Here is an 11281-nt window from a genome sequence, read left to right as displayed (position 1 = left end):
AATTTAATTCACGGAAATTAAATAAGATTTAACATGTCTGTGTAATTTATAAACCTTTTTGGGAGTCAAAAGTCAAAAGCAGTAATGAGTTCTTGGGCGTCGATTTTGATTCAATTAAAAAAAAATACGCAAAGAAACAAGTCAGGGGCAAGACTTTTGAACATTTTATTTGAAAACGGTAAGAGTGCTGTTACTTAAAATATATTTGTTGAAAACTACATTAATATACTTCAGTTTTATACAGAAAATGTTTGATTTCATACAGTGGAGAGCTTTATAAACGACCGAAAATCCAGTGGTATCATGTAACTTAACACTGATTCTATGTAAAAATCAAAGAAATTGGAAGAGGCCTGGCCACTTGATGTCACAGATTTCAATGATTTTTTAGGTGCTGACTTTGTTTCACCTATCTTTCACAAAAATGAATAAAAATCAAAAAAATTATCATCCGTTGCCATGGAAACCAACCAGGGTATCTTAAAGTGGTTTATAGCTGTGAAATTAGCCCAGTTTTGACCCTTTTTAATCCCACAGTAAATTTAATTCTAATATAAATAGCAAACAATCATTATAAATTTTATTCTTCCTCAGATAGATCTATTAAAACCTGCAATCATAATAAGTCTGTGATAAAAGGTATTTGCATAGTGTTCATGCAAATTTTTATTATTTGGCATCGTGCCAAAAAGTGCATTTTTGCTGTTGTTTCACACATGATTTTAAAACATTTGGCAAATACATGGAATAAATGTAATTATAAACAGTAAACAAGCATAATCTTGACTTGTAAAAAGCAAAATAAAATTTATGGAGAAACATCACACTCTAGAGAAACCATGGTAAGAAATTTCTATGTTTTTGGCACTTTCTCTATTTCTGGGTGCATTTTAAATAAATTTATCAAGCAATGAGAAGAAATGTAATTGCTAGACAATAACAAACATAATCCATTTTTTAAAAACACATTTGAAAAACAAAAATTAAACTTCATACAAAAGAGCAATCATATTGTTAATATTGTATATTTTGGCACTATGCCAAAAATTACATTTTTGGCAATATTTCATGCTTGATTTAAAAATTTTATGGAATGAATGTAATAGTCAACAGTTATCAACAGAATCTAGACCTTTTTAAATGCTTGAACACTGAACAGATTTGTGAAGAAACATGGCACATAAAAAATTGTGAAAATTATTTAAATGCAATTTTGTTACATTTCAGAGCAAATTAAATATTTGGCAAAAGATGAGGAGAAATGCAATTTGTAATACACATGCATACAATGTAATCTTTACTAAAAAGATTTTAACAAAAATTTGTAACAGAACAAGATAAGCATGTGTATTTTCCTTCATTAATATACACATATTAACAAATATATACATTTGTGGTATCTCTCTATTATTTAAGAAATGAATTTTATAGCTATACCCATTTTATATGGTATAACTGAATTGGGGCAATTTACAAATCAGTTTATAAAAATAATAAATTATGGCAACAAACGCTGTTGTCATAATAATGTGAGCTGTAATGTATTTAATAAATATTGTTTAAATTAATAATGTAAGCTGTCAACAGTGACACTGTGTCTACATATACATAATAAATATGCCTGACTGAAATCCTTTATTTAAGGTTTTGATAAAATTTAATACTTGATTGCAAATTGACTGTGACTGGGACAAGTGTCTCCATCAATCCCTTTCTGGGCAACCGAAATTCTGACAATTATTTATCATCAATCTTTGCACATGTTTCTTGTGGCTTTTTAGCTTTTACTTTCAATTTCCACAAATACATATATCCCTAGCTACTAATCTGATCACAACTACTGATCATAGATAGCCTTTAACAAAACATTCCCCTCAAAATACCCTAGAATTCTTTGCCTGATGAATTTGAAGCTTATTAACAGCTATTCAAGCCGATTTACACCCTACAAACTTTTCATTAACTGCAATAATTTTATATTCAAAATATTCAATTCTCTGTCACAAATGTATATACAATGTATTAGTAATGAATAACAAGAGTGAAAATTTCAATGCCTATAGAAGTGAGTTAGCTCGTGATCAAATCTTGATCACATCACTAACCCACTTTAATTCCCATGAAAATGTTAATCTTGTTATCTATTTCTAAATTGAAGCATTATATATGTGAAAGAATTTCGTCTTTCAGATCATTCAAATTTCTATCAGAAGATGCTGCCAAGAAATCTCCAGCATCACATTTTCTGTCTTTCTGAGAGAGTCTTGAAAAGAAACTTGCTACTTGTGTTGGTGTCAAGTAGTCCTCCATTCCGAAACGCTTTCTTCCATTTATAAGTACATAAGGCATGTCTCTTGCCACTTTACTTGGATCCTCCTTTTTCCCAGTAGTTTTGCCTGCCTTGAATATTTCAGTAAGGTAGTCTTTTTGGTCCTCAGTAAACAAAACCTTTGGCTTTTTCATTTTCAATGCCCATCCAGTTTGTTTGATTGGCTCTGTGCATTCCCTTGTAATAATGCCTTCATCATATGACGGACAAGTTGTATTCAAAGCTGACAACTTGTTCTGATACATAATTTTGCACCTATCTAGAAGGTTTCTCTCTGATCTGTCACTGCAGTTACCTAGAAGATTGTGATTTTCCAGAGAAGTTAAGGTACGAAATGATCTGTCGCAGTTCTCATTGGGACAACTAAACACATGATCTACCGTTTTCCTTTTTTTTGGTACCGACTCTGAAAATTCATTTCTTTCTGTAATCTCTATCTCATCATCTGAAATGAAATGCAAACTATGTAAAATACAAAGTGTTCATTGTTTGCATAAATCAAATAAACAAAACAATCATGAATAAAGCTCACATGATTTGATTCAATTCATAAAAGGTATAGTTGGGAGAAGGACTATTCAAGTTACACATTGTTTTTATCCCTGATCCTTGCAAAAACATATCCGAAAGATAAATAACATATAAATTCAGCCATAAACTTAATGGAAATGTATTTTATCATATATTACACTTTCTGCAGCAAAACTTGTTTAGTATGAACATGGATATTGTGAATTCACAGATACATGTATAATGAAGATATCTTGGATCACCAGCTGTATAAATTTATAAACGAATTCCTTGTACAGATAAAGCGAATTACAGATATATAGGGAAGTAATTTTATCCAGGTCTCTGTGAGTTTTTTATAACCAAGTTTCACTCTCGTTACTTTCATATATTTTACACAGATTGACTGATTCTGTAAGGCATGAAATAAAATATTGTTTGTTTGATGTTGCCTACTGACCCACTGAACACGCATCAGACCCAAACTTTTTTTAGCCATTTTGTAATATTATTTTTTTTCCCCAATTTTTCAGGACATTGAAACTGTTTCATTTTCATTTTTTTTTCTTTCATAATCAGTAGTTTATACCAAGAGTGGAGCGTATTCATGTCAAGAAGGTATATGAATAAAAAGAATGCCTACCTACCTACCTAGTCTAAAAATTATAGGTCAGCAACTGCAAACAAAGAATTTTTTAAGCTTGGCCTAAATTAATCAACTTTTAATTTTTTTTCATAATTTGCATTTAATAAAAGCCATTATGACATAAAAACTGTCTGATATAAAAACAAAATTCACGAAAACAATATCCACTGTGTATTGAAGAAAATATATTTTTAGAAATCATTATTTGAGGAGTGTGGCTAAAAAGGGTAGCGAAACCCAGGCTGGGCCGGGACTTTGCAAACTAAAAACTATGTTTTTGATAATTATGAAATAAATACTCATTTTTCACGAAATTTACGAACATAGTTTATATCTATAAGATTTGCCTTCGCTGAGAGTTTTAACTCAAAATATTGTGTTTTTCAATGATTACTGCAGATTGTTCTTTTCCAGGTGACTAAAATGGGTAATTTTCAAAATCCCGGTCTGGCCTGGGTTTTGCTCCTATTTTAGTCACACTCTTATTTGAGCCTTAATTTAAGTGAGCTTAACATACAACTTGAATTTTTTTTAAATGTTAAAATATACCTGGAGAAAGAACAGCAGGATTTACTTCATTTGTCCATGGCTTGATGACATTTAACTGCATAAATGGCACAGTTGCAGATGTCCATGGTAATAATTTGCCTAGAAAATATATTTGAATAATTTTTTTATTTTTCTTTTTACTTAGTTAATGTATGATAATCTCATTTAGAATAACATTCCATTTTACTTTTTCAACATTTCATATTAATAAATAATCTGAGAAAAGTGCCTAAAATAGGATATCAACTTTTTGATACATAACCAACTGCTTCAGAAAAACTCAAAATGTAAACTTTTGTGGTTATTGGCTTTGTTTTTGGAAGAAAAGATTTGACATTGGAAACTATACATCATATGAAGTCTTAGAAGTTCAGTTGTACCTGGCCCAATATTGTATGCCTTCCATACTCGCAATCCGTCAGGGCTAAACTCAAAGTTGTTCAGAGATGAAATGTTAGGAATGGCTTTCACACTTGCTTTCTCAGCATCAGCATCGATAACTGGAGTGACGACTTTGATTTTGTACTGTCCTTTTTGCTGAGTGTCAATAGCCTACAAAATATGGTAAGGAAACCGGTATGATTAAAATGGTATGAAACCGTATGATATAAAAACCTATTCCACTATGATTAAAATATGATTTATAAGTTCCTGCTGCAATTCTACTATTTTGTCTCTTGTAATTTTGAAAAAGACCCACTAATACTTTGATATTTGAGACTAAAAAAACATTATACATAAAAAAAAAATGATCAGTTGCAAGAAATATAAATCAACATGTGAATATTTAGACAAATGACTATGATATTTCTTGCACAAGAAAAGTTGCTTTTTACGCATTTATAACTGTTACAACCAGCTCTGATTCTTTTTGTAAATATATTTCATTCTTGATTAAAATAAATTTATTCATTCCATGTCATTATTTTCTCAGCATATAAGATATTGACTAAAAGTAATTTCTAGCATGAAGAAGACAATACTGATCAATGACAGTTAGAGGTGGATAAGGCAGGCAGTTTACGGAAATATCTATCATATACAAAATTCTCTTTTGATTCAAATAATTCTTTTCAACACACCTTTTTCATTTGTGAAGCATCTAGAACATCATTTCCTTCATTGACATATCGCTTTATGGCTGACTTAATATGTGATGCTTTGCGATCGCAAGGGCCCTTTCCGTCCTGGGCTTCACAAAAATTGTGCGTCTTAATCAGTGGATGCAGTTCCTGATATAATGCATGAAGAGTGTAGGTACTCTTGTAACATCCTGCGTTGTCGGACCATAAATGAACTTTCTGTATGTTCTTTCTACTTGCAATATCCTTGACAACGTCTACTATCAATGCTGCTGTGAGTTTGGAATCTTGCGGGGACTGTGTATCAAGGACATGTACATAGGTAACCAGCTCAAAAATATCATTGTGCTTTGTAGCGCACACAGCAATGTGCCAATTAATGCCTCGCTTTCCAAACCAGTCAGTTTGTCCTTCTCTGAATTTTCTGGGTAGGAACTTCATGGCCCAGTCAGCAACAACGAAAAGATCTCCATCCTCAAGGTTGGCAGTGATGTCTACTCTGGCAACATCTTGGTTTTTTGATCTCAGTACATGTGCCTTGAGGTCCTTAATGGCAGTCACAGACCTTTGGACCTACAGAGAAATTTTGAAAGAATTTCAAATACGTTAGAAAAATCATGTGGTAAAGTTATACAGTTTGCATATTTTTATGCCCCCGTAAACGAAGTTTCGGGGGTATATACTTTTTGTCGTGTCCATCTGTCTGTCTCTCTGTCTCTTTCTTTGTCTGTTTGTCAGCAAAAACTTTAATCTTGCCCATAACTTTTGATTTAGTGGAGCTATGACTTTCATATTTCACACTTGTACTCCTTGTGACAAGACCTTTCTTTGGGTACCACAAAATTTGACCTTGACCTTGGAGTTTGACCCACTTTTACATGAAAATTTTTAACTTTTACTTTGGTCATATCTTTTGAACAGTAGATACCAGGACATTTATACTTCACATATGTAATTATTGTTAAGAGACCTTTCATTGGATACCAACAACTTTGACCTTGACCTGTAGATTTCCGTACTTGTGAAAAAACTTTAAACTTTGATCAGCAATTTTTAGCCCCATCCTACACCCTGGGGTCATGATTTGAACAAACTTGAATTTACACAACCTGAGGATGATTTCACAGAAGTTTCATCTTGCCTGTCTTCATTGCTCTTGAGAAGAAAATTTTTTTAAAAATTTTTTCTATATATTCTCATGTAAAACTTTGATCATCATCAGCCATTGTGGCCCCATCCTAGGGCTACCCCCCGGGGGTCATGATTTTGGTAGAAGACTCACTACTTATTACAATCATGCTAACAGTTTGACTGCTTGATGTCCAGGAGTACCCGGACAAAGAAGACGATTTTTAAAGATTGCATTGATTTTAGTGGTTTTCCACCTATACCCCTCAGGGGTACAGGGGCTATGAATTTCACAATTTTTGTTCACCTTCACCAATAGATGTTATATGTTAAAATTGGTTAACACTGGCTCAGCAGTTGTAAAGAAGCTGAAAATGTTCAAAAGTTTACAACTGATTGACAACAAAACAGATAGCAATTGGTCACCTAAGTGACTAAAGTGACCTAAAAATCCCATATGTATATTCACATATATATTTTCTTTGACTAATTTTACAAACCTTAAACATGTATGCATCAGGATTGTCCCAGTCCATGGTTTTGGTCAGTTTCGTAAGTGATGACAAAAGTTCATCCAGTTCATTGCATTGCAGACAAGCATGAGTATGTTCATGAGAACAATTCTCTTCGAAAAATATGCTGTCAACTTGACTAAGGGCATGAGCAAGGCAGTGGTCAGCTACATTTGAAGATGTTCTGACATGCATCTGAAATTAAAATGGACAAAATTTACAAAATTGAATTGGTGTCAATTTCTATGTATCATATTGTATTTTTGAACTGATTTTGAAACTAGTATGTTATACAATATAACATACCTTGGGGCAGTTTATGCTTTATATTGTACATTTATAATGTAAAACATAAGTTAAAATTAGCTTCATTCCTTATAATTCAATTTCAGTATAGACAATAAGACAATTTTCCCCTAAAAATGATTTCAAAATGAATAATTTTTTAAAAATTAATATTGAGGGGAGTAATACGTTTTTGATGTAACTCATTGTGACAAAGGCAACTTATATCATATAAAATATAAAAGAAATCTTTTATCCAATCATACTGTGTTACAACTAAAATCAAATCATTCATTCATATAAAGTAATACAATTTAGAAATATCTTACTTTGTAATCAGCCTTTAAATAATACTTGGCTTTCATGAGGTTCTCCAACATTCTCTTCTGCTCATTCAAAGGAATTTGCATTTCCCGAACAACATGTTCTAATTCACGAAAAGCCTCACTAGCTTCTGCAACATAGTAGTCAACTCCTTCAACAGATCTGCGCACTGCAGCACTACACTCTGACAAAATCTTGTACATGGTGCTCTGTCCTAGGAAAACAAAATAATATACTCAATTTCCACAAATTCAATTGATTATTAACATCAATGAAACCACCTTCAAAGAAAAGTTAAATGTTCTAGCTTAAAGAATTGCTTATCGTGTGTAAATTAGTATGAAATATTAGTATGTTAATGTTCATATTATATAGTCTTAAGAGTTACTAAGCAAATAAAGTACATTACCAATGGCTTCAAAGTTTTCTTCTAAACACAGCTGGGAATACTGTCTTACAATTGTCGCAGGTGCTAAACATCTGATGACATATGGTGTTTGAATTAACTCCCCTGTAGTTAGGGTTAGGGTCTTCTCCCCCAGCGGTAGGTCCTTAATGACATGACTTGATGTTATGAAGTCCAAGAAATGTTCAAGTTTTGAAGAGTCTACTTTTTCTCTAGCTTGTTTTTCATGTGGCACTGGTACTCCAACTCCCAATTCCCTAGCATGTTTCTTTGCAGAGTAAAATTTGTGTTGAGTAACAGATGGAATCATGGCATTAACGTCTTGAAAACTGGCCTGGGTGGTAAGAACAGACAATATTTGACGCCGAATTGTTGGTGTCTCAGCTTTTAAGTAACTCTCGGTTAAAGCCTCAATAAGTGACGGAGACTCGTAGTGAGTGTAAGACGTTTCTAGTTTTGAAAACATGGCATCTTTCAAGGCATCACTCTCTCCAGGACATATTGTCTCTAAAAGAAGGGAGAGGCATTCATTTGCTTTGGCAGCATATCTTCTTCTTGTTCGCTGACTTGAACTGACAAATGACTCACGAAGTGTTTTAACTGGGCTCTTGTTGCACGCTGCTAGGAACTCGTTCAGCTTTGATAGGCGATCAATACCAGAGATAGATGATTCTGAGACTTGGCTTTCTTGGCTACATGTATCCATTGATGTCTCTTGACTGGATTCCATATTTTCCTACAAATACAAGGAACATACGAACAATAGGAAAAAAGTAAACTTTAAAAAAAAATATTAATGGTTAACTATTTTAACCTTTGTTGAGATTGACCTATGGCCTTAACCTTTCAGTCTGTCAAGCATAATTAAGAATTTTCAACAACTATGGTCGCCCGCGTGGCGCAGTGGTTAGAGCGTCTGCTCTAGAGTCGCGAAGTAAGGAGTCAATCCACTGCGGGACGTGGAGACCGGTCTTTCAGATGAGACCGTATAAACCGAGGCCCCGTATTGCAGTAGGTGCTGGGCTGCTGGCACGAAAAAGCCCCTCACTGCTCAAAGGCCCTGAGTGCCGAGCATAGGACAAAATTTGTAGCCCTCCACCGGCAAGTGGTGGCGTCTCCATATGAGTGAAAAATTCTCGAGAGGGACATTAAACAACATACAATCAATCAATAAATCAATCAACATATTATGCTGTCAACATGGTCAATATACATGATATATGTTGATCATATTGAACACAATTTTATTGACATGGCTTTCTCAAAGTAAATTGTATTATTATATTAATAAAATTAGCTGAGATTCAACATTGTAGTAAAAATAGTGTTTAATATATTTTCCTGCACAAATCATGTCAAATGATCTTTTAAGTGAATATATGAATCATACATGCTTATAAGATTTGCTTCAGTGTTGGTCATTAAATCAGGCTTGGTGATATAATACCCAGAAGTGACCTTGAGCTTGCAAAATCACAAAATGACCTAGACAAGAGACAAACCCCCTGGTCGCATAAATCTGTGTAAAATATGTATATTCAATGTTTTTCCTAAAAAATAAAAATATGAACCTGACATTAATTACTTTTTATCTATAGGGTCAGGCTATATGACAACCTCAAATATACATCTCAACAGGTTCTGCTTTACAAAATATTGTCCTGAGATTTTCATACAGATCTGACAATTTTGTACAGACAGATGGATGGATTATATGCTGATTTCAATGTTTGTTTGTTGTTGTTTTGTTTTGTTTTGTTTTTTTTTTTTTTTTTGGGGGGGGGGGTATAATATTGGTATAAAGACGGGTAAGGAGATATGAAATTTACATTGAAATAAATTTATGATCTTACATTTTCATCGTTTTGTATTTGAATTCTTGGTCTCAGAAGCAATCCACTACATTCCATACTCTGTTCCATTGCCTAAAATGAAATACGTACAATAAAAATTACAAATTGATCATTCATTGGACTATTGTAGAACCAATGGTCAGAGCAATACATTACTTCCTTAGTTACAAATTTATTGATTTAAAACTTCAGTTGATTTGAGAATATCTTACATATCTAAATGATAAATTTAACAAATACATGTATAGACACTTACTGTCTCACAAGTCTGTACACCATCTTCTATATTGCCTTCCTTAAATAGCTTAGCACGACAAGATGCACAGATAGCTGAAAGTACAGAACAGTGCCAATAATCAAATCAGATAATCAAGATAATTTGTATATAAATAACTTCAGAATTGTACATCATATTTAAATCTTATACCAGTGGATATCTGCTTAAAAGATGTTTAAATTCTAAAGTAAAAAAGATTTTTTAAATATGAAAAATATGCATTCAGGTAATGACGGTTATAAATATTTCTGAATTATGTAAATTAAAATTGGTGTATAGTAGTTTTAATCTGCCTCCCCCTAAGTAGTAGAGGATAATATATGCCATAGTCATCCTTATTGATAGCACCTGTCCATAAAAAAATTAAAATACAAGAAGGCTCTGCAATATTCACCATTACTGGAGTATATTAAGAAGTTTATTCTGATTTCATTACATATGACATGTAAACATGATTTCCAGTTATCAATCCTTTCATTCATGATTATTTAGAATTTGTGATAATATTTTTTAAATAAGAAGCGTTCATGGGTCTGTGTCTACTTTTACCTGTAGTACTGTAACATGTATATTTTTGAAGTTATACACTAATTGCCTAAATCCCAATGGAAGAAAATTTTAGGGGGAAATGCAATGATATATCATAAATCAAACTTAGTAATCGTTTTGTATTCTTTTTAACTGAATATCATTTTATGAAACATAGGATTTATACAGCTATAAATACATGTATGGTCGTTTCTCATCAGTTCGTGGTACCCATTGATTCGTGGTATTTTCTTTTTCCATCATTGCGCGCGCGTAATGCACTATTCCAGAAAATTATTTTGAGAAATCGAAAGTAAAGTTCTTGATGTAAGCAAAGGGGTATAATTCAACTAAAATGATGGAAAATTTGGAACGCAATGCAAAAAATATACAAATTACACTTACATCCATTTTATACGCTTTTGGGTGACATACCTGTTTTCCTAAAAATATCTAAACGGGTACAAAATAGGAAGTAAATTGATTTCAAATGAATTTCCAGATGTTGTCTGCATGATTGACTGTTTATATCAAGTGCTGTTGATGGGTATTGAATAAAGTATGGAAAGTTGCTAGCGTTAAAAATCAGTGTGTTTTTTTTTATTCATCATAACCAGCAGCCAAATAACAAGTGCTGTAAAAACTATAAGATATTCGTCCTTCAAATTAAATTATTTTCTCTCTTTTTGAACCAGGAATTAAAATACAAACACCGGGGGTAAATTCCATATTCATTCAAATATTTTAATCCTAATTATAAATTTAAAAAAATCTTTTTTTCAAAACATCTTTTGCGTTGCGTGTTATGTATTTTTTCTGCAATTATCTTTAGAAAATTATATAAAGGTATTT

General features: G+C 32.5%; 1 protein-coding gene and 1 long non-coding RNA gene across 2 annotated transcripts; both read right to left on the bottom strand.

Annotated features, from left to right (window-relative positions):
* Positions 1–309: 309 nt before the first annotated feature.
* LOC134264504 (uncharacterized) lies at positions 310–8289 on the bottom strand. The gene is made up of 7 exons (XM_062746798.1): positions 7775–8289; positions 7371–7579; positions 6745–6951; positions 5117–5689; positions 4415–4586; positions 4035–4133; positions 310–2774 (listed from the first exon to the last, which is right to left on the bottom strand). Exons 1-7 carry the CDS (start codon positions 8235–8237, stop codon positions 2161–2163), a joined length of 2337 nt encoding a protein of 778 aa, XP_062602782.1. The 5' UTR covers positions 8238–8289; the 3' UTR covers positions 310–2160.
* Positions 8290–8292: 3 nt separating this feature from the next.
* LOC134264511 (uncharacterized) lies at positions 8293–9999 on the bottom strand. Its single transcript, XR_009991543.1, has 3 exons — positions 9881–9999; positions 9625–9696; positions 8293–8507 (listed from the first exon to the last, which is right to left on the bottom strand). It is a non-coding gene; the product is annotated as an uncharacterized LOC134264511 (long non-coding RNA).
* Between the last annotated feature and the right edge of the window lie 1282 nt (positions 10000–11281).

The sequence above is a fragment of the Saccostrea cucullata genome, unplaced genomic scaffold (assembly GCF_032062105.1).
Source record: "Saccostrea cucullata isolate Sc308-1 unplaced genomic scaffold, CSIRO_AGI_Scuc_v1 ctg15560, whole genome shotgun sequence".
NCBI lineage: Eukaryota > Metazoa > Mollusca > Bivalvia > Ostreida > Ostreidae > Saccostrea > Saccostrea cuccullata.
Note: the sequence above shows the minus strand (reverse complement) of the source record. Positions and strands in the feature narration are given on the sequence as shown.